General features: G+C 45.9%; 1 protein-coding gene across 1 annotated transcript in view; it reads left to right on the forward strand.

The window, feature by feature from the left end:
- The window catches only part of LOC118367263 (kelch-like protein 32), a 36,551-nt gene that overhangs the window by 17,660 nt on the left and 1,374 nt on the right, over positions 1-17,517 (forward strand). Inside the window, exons 4-10 of the mRNA XM_035750534.2 lie at positions 10,409-10,516; positions 12,043-12,141; positions 13,249-13,464; positions 15,135-15,861; positions 15,961-16,019; positions 16,812-17,004; positions 17,348-17,442. Of these exons, the coding sequence (XP_035606427.1) occupies positions 10,409-10,516; positions 12,043-12,141; positions 13,249-13,464; positions 15,135-15,861; positions 15,961-16,019; positions 16,812-17,004; positions 17,348-17,442 (1,497 nt within the window). The remainder of the gene's footprint in view (positions 1-10,408; positions 10,517-12,042; positions 12,142-13,248; positions 13,465-15,134; positions 15,862-15,960; positions 16,020-16,811; positions 17,005-17,347; positions 17,443-17,517) is intronic.

Raw genomic sequence — 17,517 nt, forward strand, 5'->3', positions numbered from 1 at the left:
GCAGCAGGCAGGTGTGAGTGCATCTGCACGCACAGTGAGGCAAAGACTTTTGGAGGATGGCCTGGTGTCAAGAAGGGCAGGAAAGAAGTCACTTCTCTATAGGAAAAACATCAGGGATAGACTGATATTCTGCAAAAGGTACAGGGATTGGACTGCTGAGGACTGGGGTAAAGTCATTTTCTCTGATGAATCCCCTTTCCGATTGTTTGGGGCATCCGGAAAAAAGCTTGTCCGGAGAAGACAAGGTGAGCGCTAGCATCAGTCCTGTGTCATGCCAACAGTAAAGCATCCTGAGACCATTCATGTGTGGGGTTGCTTCTCAGCAAAGGGAGTAGGATCACTCACAATTTTGCCTAAGAACACAGCCATGAATACAGAATGGTACTACCAGATTCTCTGAGAGCAACTTCTCCCAACCATCCAGGAACAGTTTGGTGACAAACAATGCCTTTTCCAGCATGATGGAGCACCTTGCCATAACTAAGTGGCTCGGGGAACAAAACATCGATATTATGGGTCCATGGCCAGGAAACTCTCCAGACCTTAATCCCATTGAGAACTTGTGATCAAGAGGTGGGTGGACAAACAAAAACCCACAAATTCTGACAAACTCCAAGCAGTGATTATGCAAGAATGGGCTGCCATCAGTCAGGATGTGGCCCAGAAGTTAATTGACAGCATGCCAGGGCGGATTGCAGAGGTCTTGAAAAAGAAGGGTCAACACTGCAAATATTGACTCTTTGCATCAACTTCATTTCAATTGTCAATAAAAGCCTTTGACACTTATAAAATGCTTGAAATTATACTTCAGTATTCCATAGTAACATCTGACAAAAATATCTAAAGACACTGAAGCCGCAAACTTTGTGGAAATTAATATTTGTGTCATTCTCAAAACTTTTGGCCACGACTGTAGCCCCTGCCACATGCGGTGGGTGTTGGAACCTGTCTAATAGGATTCCACCTTGTTTTTATTTTGTCCTGTTGCTTGTTTGATGGTTCCCGCGGAGGTCGTAGCAGGATTTCTTGTCCTCAGCCATAGTCTCTGGGTTGGCTGCAACCTTGGTGTTAATCTAGGGCTTTTGCTTGGGGATCTAGGGCTTTTGATTGGGGAAGCAGCGACCCTTCACTGCGGGGACAACATTGGTGATGCATTTCCTAATGAAGCCGGTGGCGGAGGTGGTTAGTTGTCGACGGTATCTGCAGAGTCCGGGTACAGTCAGCGCTAACAAAGCAGTCCTGTAGCATAGCCTTTGATTGATAGGACCATTTATCTACGGAGCACGTCACGGGTATTTCCTGTTTGAGCTTCTGCTTGTAGGCAGTAGTATAGAGTCATGATCTGATTGCCAAACGGGGGATGAGGGAGGGCCTTGTATGCTTGCTTGTGAGTAGAGCAACCCTGGTCTAGGACTTTATCAGCCCGAGTGGCAAAGGACACGTGTTGATGTAAGTTGGGTATTTATTACCGGTCTTAATGACGCAGAATTAAAATCACCGGCAACCAAAAAAGCAGCTTCATGGTTTTCTGCTTGTTTATAGTCTTGTCCAGTTTACATGGCAGCTTGTTGTTTTTCTTTTCCTGAGGTGGAATATATGCAGCAGTCATGATAACAGCTGACAACTCTCTCAGGTGATAGAATACCTGATTGTTAAAAGTCTTCTAAGACGGGTGAACAACGCGTCAAGGTTTCTACTGGGCTAGAGTCAGCACACCATTTGCTGTTGATGAAGAGTCATACCCTCCCCCTCTAGGATTTCCCTATATGCAATGTCCTGTCCGCTTGGTGAATGGAGAATCCATTGAGTTGGATAGCCATGGGGGGTATCTTAACCAAGAGCCATGTTTCAGAAAAGCAGAGAATATTGCAGTTCGAGGGTCCTGTTGATATCAAATTCACAATTGGAGGTCATCCATCTTATTATCAAGTGTCTGGCAAATAAAATGGAGGGAAGAGGTGGCCGGTTATCCCTGCACCTAAATCTTGGCAGGACTCCCTCTCTCCTGCAATCTGTTTCGTCTTGGGTAGCCTGAAAATTGTGTCGGAATTAAACTAACAGCCCAGGGCAGATGAGTTGAAGTTGAAGCCAGAATTGAGGTTAGTAAATGCCGATCTGATGTTCAAAAGTTATTGTCGATCATAAGAACTGGTAGCAGATACATTTCATCAAAAAAAGTCAAGATAAACGCCAAAAGAAGCAAAGTTGGGTCAGAACTCGAAAGACTTACAGTATGACGCTATCTTCTGTGCCAGTATGTAATGTCAGTGTAATGTGCACATCTGGCTTCGGAGGACATGGAACATATACAGTACAGTCCGCATGCACAGTATATCTACACAGTATATCTACACAGGATATCTGCACATACACTATATATACAAAGTATGTGGACACCCCTTCAAATGAGTGAATTTGGCTATTTCAGCCACAACCGTTGCTGACAGGTCTATAAAATCGAGCACACAGCCATGCAATCTCCATAGACAGACATTGGCAGTAGAATAGCCTTACTGAAGAGCTCAGTGACTTTCAATGTGGCACCGTCATAGGATGCCACCTTTCCAACAAGGCAGTTAGTCAAATGTCTACCCTGCTTGAGCTGTCCCGGTCAACTGTAAGTGCTGTTATTGTGAAGTGGAAAAACGCGAAATGGTAGGCCACACAAGCTCACAGAACGGGACAGCCGAGTGCTGACCGCCAACTTTTGGTCATGTAGGTCCTTCTGTAGCACAGTTGGTAGAGCATGGCGCCAGGGTAGTGGGTTCGATTCCCGGGACCACCCATACGTAGAATGTATGCACACATGACTGTAAGTCGCTTTGGATAAAAGCGTCTGCTAAATGGCATATATTATTATTATTATTAGTGTATATTAGTCAATCAAGCAAACCAGCTTCATGAGATCACCTGGAATGCATTTCAATTAAAAGGTGTGCCTTGTTAAAAAAAAATATTTGTGGAATTTCTTTCCTTCTTAATGCATTTAAGACAATCAGTTGTGTTGTAGATAGCCCTAAATGGTAAAAGAATAGCTCAAATAAGCAAAGAGAAATGACCGTCCATCATTACTTTAAGACATGAAGGTCAGTCAATCTGGAAAATTCCAAAAACTATTAACGTTTCTTCAAGTGCAGTTGCAAAAACCATGAAGCGCTATGATGAAACAGTCTCTCATGAGGACCGCCACAGGAAAGGAAGACCCATAGTTACCTCTGCTGCAGAGGATAAATTAATTAGAGTTACCTGCACCTCAGATTGCAGCCCAAATAAATTATTCACTGAGTTCATGTAACAGACACATCTCAACATCAACTGTTCAGAGGAGACTGCGTGAATCAGGCCTTAATAGTCCAAATGCTGCAAAGAAACCATTGATAAAGGGCACCAATAAGAAGAATAGACTTGCTTGGGCCAAGAAACACGAGCAATGGACATTAGACCAGTGGCTTTTTTGAAGAATATAAAATATATTTTGATTTGTTTTAACACTTTTTTTGGTTACTACATGATTCCATATGTGTTATTTCATAGTTTTGATGTCTTCGCTATTGTTCTACAATGTAAAAGTTCAAACTTTTTGACTGGTACTGTATATTTTTTAAATGATCTGAGAAGCACGACAATGCATTGGCAGGGCAATTCAAGCAAAGCCAATATGCAGTGATAAGCTTTTGGGCCTATAGCCTACTGCGAAAACCTCGTTACGAGGGAACTGTGTTGAATAGATTCATGTTGAAAATCACATTTGCCGTAAAAAAACAATAAAAAACAATAATAATAATCCCCATGTGAAAATCATTGGGCCGGCCCCATGTAGTTGTTTGGTCGATAGGCTGTTTGGTCGACCGAGATTTCTTTAGTCGAGACATCTGTCTGATTCGCGCATGTCTCAGTGGACTACTCCATTGCGGAGGCCACAGGGAAGGAACAGTCCATCACTTCTTAAACGTGTATGGTTATATTATAAATAATGGTGTAACACTAATAAACCGAATAATAATATTTTTTATAACATGAGCTTTCTGCCGCGTTGGATATGGTCGTTGTCCGTGATTATGAAACATCGTCTTCAGTGCGCGGTAGAATTGGCGCCGATCCCTATGTTGCCATGTGCATAATAGCAAAATGAACCAGCATATTTGGATTGAGGACAATGGCAGAGGCATCAGCGTCAGAGACGAGGAAACAGCCCTTGCCTTAAACCCTATTCATATGGGATTAGTTTTACTGGGGGTGGTCGGGTAATGTAATTATGTACACAAGCACAAAACACCACATCTGTCATTTTCTTTGGTCTACAATAACTGATTTGATCAATTGAACAAAGTTGCTCTGCATAGCCTATAAATGAAGGGCCCACATGTATCAACTTTCTCAGTGAATGCTTTTGTTCATATATTTTTTTGTGCGTATGAATTGAATAATGCATCAATAAAAAAGATATAGCGCCTGTAGCGCCTATTTAATATCCTAATGATTATGCTGTTAATAGATCGCAAATCAGCATACAACTGACTTAAACGTTTGGAAATGATGAAAGTTCACTTTCGCATCCATAATCTTAACTCATCTCATGTGCAAGTGCACTGTTTAGCTCACTTCTGAAGGCTGGGGGCATTTAAGACGTCTACTGGGGATCGCTAAAATATTCGAATGATTATCACATTTCCTCAATTCAAATATTTAGGCGACACTATACCGAAGATGGTTTGGTATGGTTTAGAAACTTGGGAACCAAGCTCGAGTTATCACTGTAGCTCTGTTATCACCTGGACTTGTTGAAATATCTTAGCCTAGAGAAAAACCCTCCAGGGTATAATAATATGTAATGTCATTATCAATAGTAGGCTTTGTATAGTAGCCTTGTATAACCACCATCAAGCTGTAGACCTAAGAGCACGTCCTGTTTAGACGAAATACCGTAACTTACTTATTACTCTTATATTTCAATATATAGGCTACTGTATTAATCAATCAGTCATTTGTTCATGGCATCACACAGCATAGGAGACATTCATGCTTTGAAATGCAATTGAGCATTTAAGTTTTCAAATTAATAACATAAGGGAGCTTTGGATAATTAGCCTAGACAATTTAATACTTTTTAAGTTTTAGAATGCATGCAACTGTTTTTAGTCTACTGACAATAACAGCCACATATGCATCTAAATCAGGCCTTGAATGCAGAGCAACAGGCCCAACCCCCACTAATACACCCGCCTAAGCCCCATCCTGCGACCGAAGAGATATATATCAGATGCTCAGCATGCTCTGCTCACACCTACTGTAATGATCCGAGCCTAAACCACACGAAAACAACACTAGACACTGTGGAACACAAAGCTTTTACTATCTCATCCTGGAATATACAAGGTCTGAGGTCATCTGCATTTGGCCTAAAGAGCAGGAACCCAGACTTCATCAAAGAAAATGGAAATACAGACATTGTCATCCTACAAGAAACATGGTATTTTACATCTGGCTAGAAATGAATAAGGAAATGATCTCAACAGAGAAAAATCTCCTTGTGTGCTACCTATATCCCCCCCAATAGAATCCCCATACTTTAACGACAACAGCTTCTCCATTGAAGAAGGAGGAGATAAACCATTTGCAGGCCCAGGTACTAGTCTGTGGTGACCTAAATACCAGAACTGGACAAGAGCCTGACACCCTCAACACACGGGGACAAACACCTCCCTCACATGCCCCCCTAAACACAACGACAACAACAAAAACGTGTCACAACTCCTGCAGCTCTGTCAGACTCTGGGTATGTACATAGTCAAAGGTATGCTTCGAAGGGACTCCTATGGTAGGTACACATATAGCTCATCTCTTGGCAGTAGTACTGTAGACTACTTTATCACTGACCTTAGCCCAGAGTCTCTGACTGAACGCTCTCAGGTCAGAGCAAAATCATACTCTACTTGAACAGAGCTTTGCTCAATCATGAGGCATCAAAGCCAAAGGAAATGAATAATATTAAGAAATGCTATAGATGGAAGGAAAGTTAGGCAACAACAAATTCAATCCCTTCTAGACAATTTCCTGGACAAAATGTTTCACTGTAATAGTGAAGGTGTAGACTTGGCAGTAGAACATCTAAACAGTATGTTTGACCTCTCAGCTTCCCTATCAAATCTAAAAATGTCAAGCAGACATCCTAAGAAAATTAACAACAATGACAAATGGTTTGATGAAGAATGCAAAATCCTAAGAAAGAAATTGAGAAACCTATCCAACCAAAAACAGAGACCCAGGAAAACTGAGCCTAGGCCTTCACTATGGTGAATCACTAAAACAATACAGAAATATACTACGGAAAAAGAAGGAACAGCACGTCAGAAATCAGCTCAATGTAATTGAAGAATCCATATAATCTAACCACCTCTGGGGAAAACTCTAAACAAAGAGTTCTGTCTAAAACGGAGATGTATGGATAAACCACTTCTCCAATCCTTTTGGCTCTATAACAAAGTGCAAACATCAAACACATATACATGAACAAATACAAATCTTAGAATCAACTATTAAAGACTATCAGAACCAACTGGATTGTCCAATCACATGTTATGAACTACAGGACAAAATACCCTCCAACCCAAAAAGGCCTGTGGGTGGATGGTATCCCGAATGAAATTATAAAACATAGAGACCACAAATTCCAATTGGCTATACTTAAACTCTCTAACATCAGCCTCAGCTCTGGCATATTTTGGAACCAAAGACTAATCATCCCAATCCACACAAGTGGAGACAAATTTGACCCCAATAACTTCTGTGGGATGTGCGTCAACAGCAACCTTGGGAAAATCCATTGCATTATCATTAACAGCAGACTCGTACATTTCCTCAGCAAAAACAATGTAATGATCAAATGTCAAATTCGATTTTTACCAAATTACCGTACAACAGACCACGTAGTCACCCTGTTCAGCCTAATTGACAATCTAACAAAGCAAAACAAAGGCAAAGTCTTCTCATGCTTTGTTGATTTCAAAAAAGCTTTCAACTCAATTTGGCACGAGGGCCTGCTGTACAAATTGATGGAAAGTGGTGTTGGGGGAAAAACATACGACATTATAAAATCCATGTACACAAACAACAAGTGTGAGGTTAAAATTGGCAAAAACCACACACATTTCTTTCCACAGAGCTGGGGGATGAGATAGGGATGCAGCTTAAGCCCCACCCTCTTCAACATATATATACCAATGAATTGGCGAGGGCACTAGAACAGTCTGCAACATCTGACCTCACCCTACTAGAATCTGAAGTCAAATGTCTACTGTTTGCTAATGATCTGGTGCTTCTGTCTCCAACCAAGGAGGGCCTACAGCAGCACCTAGATCTTCTGCACAGATTCTGTCAGACCTGGGCAATGACAGTAAATCTCAGTAAAACAAAAATAATGGCCTTCCAAAAAAGGTCCAGTTCCCAGAATCAGGAATACAAATTCCATCTAGACACCGTTGCTCTAGAGCACACAAAAAAAAACATACCTCGGCCTAAACATCAGAGCCACAGGTAACTTCCACAAAGCTGTGAATGATCTGAGAGACAAGGCAAGAACGGCCTTCTATGCCATCAAACGGAAGATCAAATTTGACATGCCAATTAGGCTAAACATACTTGAATCAGTTATAGAACCCATTGCCCTGTATGAGGTCTGGGGTCCGCTCACCAACCAAGAATTCACAAAATGGGACGAACACCACATTGACACTCTGCATGCAGAATTCTGCAAAAATATCCTCTGTATAACGTAAAACACCAAATAATGCATGCAGATCTGAATTAGGCCGATACCCGCGAATGATCAAAATCCAGAAAAGAGCTGTTCAATTCTACAACCACCTAAAAGGAAGCAATTCCCAAAACTTCCATAACAAAGCCAACACCTACAGAGAAATACACCTGATTTTATTAATTGTTCAGCAGTCTTACGGCTTGGGGGTAGAAGCTGTTGAGGAGACTTTTGGGCCTAGACTTGGCACTCCGGTACCGCTTGCCGTGCAGTAGCAGAGAAAACAGTCTATATACTGAAGTCTCTGACAATTTTATGGGCTTTCATCTGACACCGCCTATTATATAGGTCCTGGATGTGAGGAAGCTTGGCCCCAGTGATGTACTGGGCCATTCACACCACTCTCTGTAGCGCCTTAGTCAGATGCCGAGCAGTTGCCGTACCAGGCGGTGATGCAAACGGTCAGGATGCTCTCGATGGTGCAGCTGTAGAAACATTTGAGGATCTGGAAACCCATGCCAAGTCTTTTCTGTCCCCCGAGGGAGAAAAGGTTTGGCGTGCCCTCTTCACGACTGTCTTGCAATGTTTGGACCATGACAGTATGTTGGTGATGGACACCAAGGAACATGAAACTCTCGACCCTCTCCACTACAGCCCCGTCGATGTTAATGGGGGCCTGTTCGGCCCACCTTTTCCTGTAGTCCACGATCAGCTCCTTTCTTTTGCTCACATTGAGGGAGAGGTTGTTGTCTTAGCACCACACTGCCAGTTCTCTGACCTCCTCCCTATGGGCCGTCTCATCGTTGTCGGTTATCAGCAAACTTAATGATGGTGTTGGAGTCGTGTTTGCCACTCAGTCGTGGGTGAACAGGGAATACAGGAGGGTCTACTGAGGGGCCCCAGTGTTAAGGATTAGCTTGGCAGATGTGTTGTTGCCTACTCTTACCACCTGGGGGCGGCCCGTCAGGAAGTCCAGGATCCAGTTTGAGGGAGGTGTTTAGTCCCGGAGTCCTTAGCCTAGTGATGAGCTTCGTGGGCACTATGGTGTTGAACGCTGAGCTGTAGTCAGTGAATAGTATTCTCACATAGGTGTTCCTTTTGTCCAGGTTAGAAAGGGCAGTGTAGAGTGCGATTGAGATTGCTTCATCTGTTGGGCCGGTATGCGAATTGGAGTGGGCCTAGGGTGTCCAGGAGGATGCTGTTGATGTGAGCCATGACCAGCCTTTCAAGCACTTCATAGCTACCGACGTGAGTGCCACGGGGCGGTAATCATTTAGGCAGGTTACCTTCGCTTCCTTGGGCACAGGGACTATGGTGGTCTGCTTGAAACATGTAGATATTACAGACTCGGTCAGAGAGAGGTTGAAAATGTCAGTGAAGACACTTGACAGTTGTTCCGCGCATGCTTTGACGACACGTCCTGGTAATCCGTCTGGCCCAGCGGCTTTTGTACATGACATGTGGTTGTCCCAATCCCCTATAGAGTAGAGACTGCGTTAGCTATGGAAACACAATTTACCTAGAACAACACTAGTGCTTACACCCCAAAAATACCAGTCCTAATAAAAAAAAAGGGGGCAGGAGTATCCTCTGCTCTGAGGTTGTAGTGGTGTGACTGTAGCCTGGTCCCATCATGTCAACTCCCTCGCATGACAAGGTGTGGCATGAAGGCGCAAACAAATTGGTACCCAGGCTAGTGTGATTTAGGAGTCCTTGATTATTTTAGTTGTGAATTAAAGACATGACTAATCCATCAGCCTGCCGCTTCCCCTGTTCCTCCATCCCTGATCAATGGCTCTGCCAACATCTCATACTGTGACACCAATCAATTGCTTTGATTGGGGAGCACCCGGCATCAGGCACAGCACAGCAGGCTCGGGGCCAGGCGACTGCTCTCTCTAGGGCTTCGATTTCACTTTGTCTTTGTTTGTGTGTGTGTGTGTGTGGGGGTGTTCATGCAGTGTTTCCCAGAAAAAGATCAGGACCAGGAAGTAACCAGTCTGTGTGTCGGATAGTGATAAATATAGCTTGTAAAATGGGTGTCAAAGAAACACATGATCTCTACGTAATCTCTATCTCTACGCAATGAACTCTATGGATAGGCCAAGAGTGAGCTTTCAACTGGAGGGCAGTTGCTGTGTAAAATCACATGCTAGTTCTTGTGCTTTCAACCCCTTGGGGGGGTTGTCTCCTGTCTGTGTAACGGATGTGAAACGGCTAGCTTAGTTAGCTGTGGTGCGCGCTAAATAGCGTTTCAATCGGTGACGCCACTTGCTCTGAGACCTTGAAGTAGTAGTTCCCCTTGCTCTGCAAGGGCTGTGGCTTTTGTGGAGCGATGGATAACGATGCTTCATGGATGACTGTCGTTGATGTGTGCAGAGGGTCCCTGGTTCGCGCCCGGGTATGGGCGAGGGGACGGTCTAAAGTTATACTGTTACATCTGTCTGTCTGTTCGTTTCTGTGTGCTGATCAAGCAAAATAACTGTTCTCTCTAAGACAATGGGCAATAAAGTATTTTTTATTTTTTTGCGGAACAGATGGGGGTGTAAGTCAGTTGTGCTGTAGCCTATTCATAGCTCAGGTTTGCTGTGCCTATGTCTCAAAGGTGTGTGTGTGTGTGTCTCTCTCGGTCTGTCTGTCTGTGTGTGTTCTCAGGCCATGTTCAGTCTGTGCATGGTGGAGAGTGAGGCAGATGAGGTGACTCTTCAGGGAGTGACCAGTGTGGGACTGAAACATGCACTAGACTTCGCCTACACAGGACAGGTGAGTCTACAGTAGCACCTTCATCTACAGCTAGCCACCCCACACATGTCCTCAAGTCACACACAGGCACAGAACTGTACACACAAACATATCTCACAACTATCCAGGCTTACACTAACTAAGAGTGACAGTTTCCAGCTTTTCATTAGCTGATTAAAGCTATAGCCCAGCCATACTGGCGGATCACGGTCCTGATAATTGACCCCTAGGGTGCCCCCATTTGATTTAGTTGAGTCACTTAGGTATCATATGAACGCACATAAAACATGACAAAATGTATAGAATTGCAGGAAATTTGCTTTAAAATGCTGAAGTTTTCTCTCCGCCAAGGAAAGGGATGTGAACAGTTTGAGCATTTTGGGGTCATGCGAGTCGCGATGTGGGGGTTTGTTACTATGCCGATAAATGACAATATCCTCCTGGACCGTTGCCATCTAGTACATTTGTGTGAATGGACCTTCTTAAATAGTGGTTGAGTCCACCTGCTATAGCCTATACATGGATGTGATATCTAACCTAGCCTGATCCTACAGTATGCCAGTGACCCCCCCCTCCCACTCTTTCTCCTTCCTCCCTCTCTCTTTTGCCTATCTCTCTTGCCTATTTCTCCCCCCATCTTTCTCTCCCTCTCTCTCTCTCTGCGGTGAGGAGTCAGGAGATCTATGCCCTGTGGCCCAGCAGTGAGAGGCTGGCTAGCTCGTAATTATTCCTAATTGCATTTCCACAGTGGAAATGAGCAGGGGGGAGTTGTGTTGATGTAGGTCAGCAGCTGGCTGCTGGTCCGTTTCCGTCTGCTGAGATGATGAGACGTGAGCAATATGCTTATTTCAGTAAACAACCACAGAGCTAGTTGCTGAAATCCACGGGCCACATGTCAGGGACCATGGGGTTAGCAGACATGCTGTTGCTATATAGTCTACACTGAGAGGACGCACACACGCATATTATAAATATTAGTCATACTTTTTATTTGATGTTGCTAAGATCATGTATTTTGCATGGCAATGACATCGAAATGTGGTATATATCACAGCTGTAAGAAGGATAACTGTGTGTGTGTGAATAACAATGTATAATACCACTCTAACTGCAATGTAATGACCCTTTTTAAATTCATGTTTTATAGACATGGAATATAAAGTGGGACACACACATGTAGTCTATTGAAGAGCACACAGCGCAAAGAATGCCTCTCAAATGCTTTCAGTAGCACATGAGTGAAATCACATTAGTGTGAAATGCTATTGCACACATAAAAAACACGCCTGTCCTGAGACCACAGTCACACACCCACACACATGAATCAGCAGCATTATATAAAGTGACCACTGGTCCCTGAGGGCTTCTGTCATTTGGTTGCATCCCAAATGGCACCCTATTCCATACATAGTGCACTACTTTTGACCAGAACCCTATGGGCACTATACAGGGAATATGGTGTCATTTGGGATGGAACCTGTCTGTCTGGGGAGGTGAGCAGTGTGTGAGGTGGACAGGACGTGGTCTCACTCAGGTCCTCTCCTCAGATAATGCTGGAGCCAGGGGTGATTCAGGATGTTCTGTCGGCAGGAAGTCACCTTCAGCTGCTGGAGCTGCTCAGTCTTTGCTCACACTACCTCGTCCAGGTGAGGAGTCAAGACAGACATGGACACACACACACACACACACACACTCACATATATTACATACACGCACATAGTCATATACAGTAGTACAGTCAAATAAGCACATACGTATCACACACCCACACCTACACTGGAATTTCTTGTGTATATGGAGGGTCTACTCTCCACATGTCCAAGGTACTTCCTAACAACACAAGACCACACATTAAACCCCCCCTGTCACTACCAGTATGATACATTAGCATGGCTGTGGGCAAACCGTTACATCACCTTATGGTCAACAGTGCTGTCATACACCGTCTGCTGGTAGAGAGAGAAATGGACACTGTGTTGCACACCATTGATTTCACTGCACTGTCCCTATAGACATGCTCACTGTAAACACTGTATTATACAATTAGATAGCAGCTGAAGATGCAGAGAAAAGACCCAGGTTAACATAAAATATAGATTCACTAGCTTTCTATATGTATTTTGTCTGTATGAAATTGGGTATTGAACAGGTTATTTTTTTGTGTGCGAGTGTTTGTTTGAGGCGATTACTCAGAACCATGCAGTTTATTGCACGTGGTCCTGCTTACTGCCAGCAGATGGCAGTCTTATTCCACTCTCGATCTCCATGTTCTGTTCTCTTGCCTCCTCTCCTGTTCTCTCTCTTACTCTCTTACTCTGTGTTCTGCTTGAATAACAATGTGGTCTCATCTCCAATAGATTCAGTGGTATATAAACTGCAGTTCAAAAACACCCCAAGGAAAGTGTGTGACCCAGAGTGTGTGTGTGTGTGTGTGTGTGTGTGTGTGTGTGTGTGTGTGTGTGTGTGCGTGTGCGTGTGAGGGATACTCAACTGTATGTCTGTGTGTGCTACTGTATGTAAACCCCCCCCCCCCAAAAAAAATATAAATAAATGAACAAAAAACCTGTACTTGTCTTTTCCTGCTACTTTATTGTGGGAAGATCGGGAAGACTGCGGGAAGATCCCGCAGTCGTCGCTGCTCAACTCCACTGAGGTGGTATATATCTTGGCGTTTTAGAAACTCTGCTACGAAATGACTCTAATGTAAATGTATTTACCTTGTGAGTCTGTACCTGCCGATGTGTCCACAACAGGAGCTGAACAGTGTTAACTACCTGGACCTGTACCGTGTGGCCGATCTGTTCCACCTCCCTGCTCTGGAGGAGGCTGTGGTCAGCTTCCTGGTAGAACACCTGTGTGAGCTGCAGCAGAGCCGCCAGGAGGAGGTGCTGCTGCTCCCCTACCGCCTCCTCAGGGAGGTGCTGAAGAGCGACCGCCTCACCTCCCTCAACGAGGAGGAGATCTGGCAGGTACACTGCACTGGCTCCTCACAGTCACACACGCACGCACACAATGGAAGGAACACACATGTTCGCAAATGCATGCACATATACAGACACATGCACGCACACACACACACTATATATGCACACCATAAACCCATGCAGACTTTGATATACTACATCACACAGTGTGTCATAAAACGTCAACTGGGCAACATTCATTGCCTTCACCAAAATACACTCTTTATATTTATGTATAGGAGTGAATAGGAAAGGAAGGCGTGTGTGTGTATATATGGAGTGGGGGGGGCTATGCGTTTCGACTGTTCATTTGCACCAATCAGGCCCCCCTCTCCACCTCTTCTCTCTCTCTCCCCCCTCTCTGATTAGGCCCACCGCGGCTTCATCAGCGCCCCAATCACCCAGCTGTCACTCCGGCCGCCCGTCTGATTGAAAACAATCAGGCCTCTGATGGCACAATTACCCTGACCCTTTAGCCAGGCGATGCTGCCATAATCAGACCCCGATTAGGCTGCTTTGGGCCTCCTTCACTCTGCCGAGGAAGGTTAATTTGGGCATCCGCCCGAAAAAACGCGAGGGCGCCAATACACAGCCGATATAGTTTGCCCGTCAATCATCGTCACACCGACTACTCTCAGAGTCTCACGCTGCTCTGGAAATCACATTTTCTTGGGTCTTTGTTTTTTTTTCTCCCCCTTCTTTGCGCGTTTGTCTTTTCTCTGGTTGCTCTCTCCTTCTCTCTCTATCTGTCTCCCTCTTTGGGGAAGAGGGGAGGGTGGGGAAGTTGATTTATTCTCTGCCCCGAGGAAGTTCTCTGATCCAGCGTGACCTTCACAGTCAGCCTACCGGAGCGCACACACACACCCCTCTGCCACTTCAGAGGTGGGAGGAGGAGGAGGGAGAGAGCGGGAAAGAGAGAGAAAGGAGGAGAGGGGTGTAGATAGCAAGACCGAGAATAGGACAAAGCAGAGAGTGGAAAGGTGGGGGGGGGGGGTGTAAATACTGTTGTGTTAATACTGTTGTGTTGGCATAATTTTAGGATGAGAGAAAAGGGAGTGGCATTGACAGTAGTAGGACAATATATACAGTGCATGTGGGAATATGTCTGCTTCTATGTAAATGGTGTTCTGGTGTGCTGTTTGTACAGAATATGGTTTGAGCGCATCTACAAGCCAGTGTAATGTTTGAATAGGATTTCAGTGTGTATCTAGTGTTCCTGCGAGTCAGGAGGAGGTGCTGACAGTGAACCGCTCCAGCTCAGTAATCTTGCTGTGCTGTAATAAGTTCCCTGTCTCTGTACTGATTGTGTTGAAAGCCACTTTGTTTCCCTGATAATGGTATCAGTGATCTTCAGCCATCTCGCCCACATTCACACGCCACCGCCGCAGCTAAACAGCCTCCGATTGCTCTCAAGTTCAATTAAATCCCCCCTCTGCTTCTCTCCTCTCCCGGTCCTCAACAAAGGAATGTACCGGTGGATATTCATGATGTGTGTGCGTTTGTATAAGTGTGTGTGTGTACGCGCGTTTTGTATAAGTATGTGTGTATGCGTTTTGTATAAGTGTGTTTGTGTAACACACTCGTCTTGATCTTGCAACACTGCTCTGTAGGCATTTAGAATACTAATAAGTATGAATCGCTTCCCTCTGTCTTCCTCTTCCCCCTCTCCTCTTTAGCTGGTGGTGTGCTGGTTAGAGCATGACTGTCGGTACCAGTACACCGAGGACCTGATACAGCACGTTCGTTACGGCCTTATGGACGTAGCCGCCCTGCACCACGTGGCACAGTGCCACCCGCTGGTCCAGTCCAGTGCCACCGCCGCCGCCCTAGTGGACGAGGCTCTAGAGTACCACAGTGCCACCTACGCCCAACCCCTCCGCCAGACCGCCCACACCAAGCCCCGCTTCCAGTCTCTCACCCTCTACATCGCCGGCGGGCGCAAGCGCGAGGTGAGCCGGGTACGGGAGCTGCGCTACTTCAACCCGGCCGCCCAGGAGACCGTGCGCGTGGCCGGGTGCTCCAATTGGAGCGAGCTGGCGCCCATGCCCGCCGGGCGCAGCCACCACTGCGTGGCCGTCATGGGTCACTTCCTGTTTGTGGCAGGCGGCGAGGTGGAGCATTCCACGGGGAGAACGTGTGCAGTGAGGACCGCTTGTCGGTACGACCCCCGGGGGAACCGCTGGACGGAGATAGCCTCCATGAAGGCGTGCAGGGAACACTTTGTCCTGGGGGCTCTGGGCCAGTACCTGTACGCGGTGGGGGGGAGGAACGAGCTGAGACAGGTGCTGCCCACCGTGGAACGCTACTGTCCGAAGAGGAACAAGTGGACCTTCGTCCAGTCCTTTGACCGCTCGCTGTCCTGCCACGCCGGCTGTGTGGCTGACGACCTGCTCTGGGTCTCAGGTACACACACACCCAGATGGAGAATAGAGCAGAACAGATTGAACACACACACACACACGCCCGCCCGCCACCTGTGCGTAATACTCTTCTCTGTTACAGGTGGAGTCACAAACACAGCTCAGTACCAGAATAGACTGATGGTGTACGACCCAGAACAGGTAATTGAAGAACAGATAATACAGAGAAATAAGCCAAAAGCGAGACAAATGCCATCAAAACATTTAAAAGCGTGGTTTCAGAACAGTTTCTGTTTGTGTGATAGCTGAGTAATGCGCTTCTTTACGGCAACTTTGAGGATGTGTGTTTGGGTGCGCACGAGACAGGGGGCCCGTGCGCAAGGGGGAGTGCAAGAGGTAGAGAGGGAGAGCAAGAGGGAGAGCAAGAGGGAGAGCAAGAGGGAGAGCAAGAGCGAGGAAGGAAGGAAGGGAGAACAACAGAGAGCGAGCAGGAGGCTGAGAAAGTCTCATTTGTATTCACCGTGGAGCTACATTCACCTGCCAGGAACACCAACCCCCCCCCCACCCAACACTACCCTCAACAGATGGCCACCCGTCAGCTCCTACCAGACATACGCGATTGCGCACATACACACACACACACAATCGCTCAAGTACACACACAAACATGGTCACGTACGCTCACCCCCCCACACACACACACACACACACATACAAAACAACCAGACACACTTAGTCAAATGTGCACAGTCGGATACATCCGTGTAAAATGGAGAGGGTGAAGTATATTATAAGGAAGGGGGGCGAAATCATGAGGAGGAATCATAGCCCTGGTGTCACATTATTTATCCAGCACTGAATATACATCAATTACCCAAGCAGGGATACGCTAAAATATTAATACATCTATTCAACATCTTCCCACTGTCCTTTTCCCTCCCCACCTTCTCTTTCTCTCACTCTCTGCCCCCCCTTCCCCTCTCTCTCTGACAGAACCAGTGGCTGGCCCGCAGTCCCATGCTACAGAGGCGAGTGTACCATGTCATGGCCGTGGCGAGAAGGCAGCTGTATGTGCTGGGAGGAAATGACCTGGACTACAACAACGACCGCATCCTGGTCCGCCACATCGACTCCTACGACATAGACATGGACCAGTGGACCCGCTGCACCTTCAGCCTACTCACGGGTGGGTGGGCTGCGCATACACACGCTCATGCATACGCACGCTCATGCACACGCAGGCAGGCAGGCAAACACACACACACACACACACACACACACACACACACACACACACACACACACACACACGTACGTACTAGATCACTGTCCTCCTTTTTTTCCCTTGTGACTCTCCACCCCTCCCGACTTGATTCCCCGTGAAGTTGTCAAATAAGTTCAAGGTGAAGTCGGAAGTTATTTTCTGAACTTTCCCAACGCACCCTGTGTCTCAGATGACATTGAGTCATCTGGCCTCTCTTTGGCACAGTGAATCATTGTTTTCGCTCTCTCCTCTCTATCCTCCGCAGGTCAGAATGAATCTGGAGTGGCAGTCCATGATGACCGAATCTATGTTGTCGGTGGATATTCTATCTGGACCAATGAGCCCCTAGCGTGTATTCAGGTGAGTGACCTTAACCGATTTAAGTAACCTGAAAAATTGTCTTGTTAAACTATGTTGTACATAAATCATTTATGC

The sequence above is a fragment of the Oncorhynchus keta genome, chromosome 34 (genome assembly GCF_023373465.1).
Source record: "Oncorhynchus keta strain PuntledgeMale-10-30-2019 chromosome 34, Oket_V2, whole genome shotgun sequence".
Lineage (NCBI taxonomy): Eukaryota > Metazoa > Chordata > Actinopteri > Salmoniformes > Salmonidae > Oncorhynchus > Oncorhynchus keta.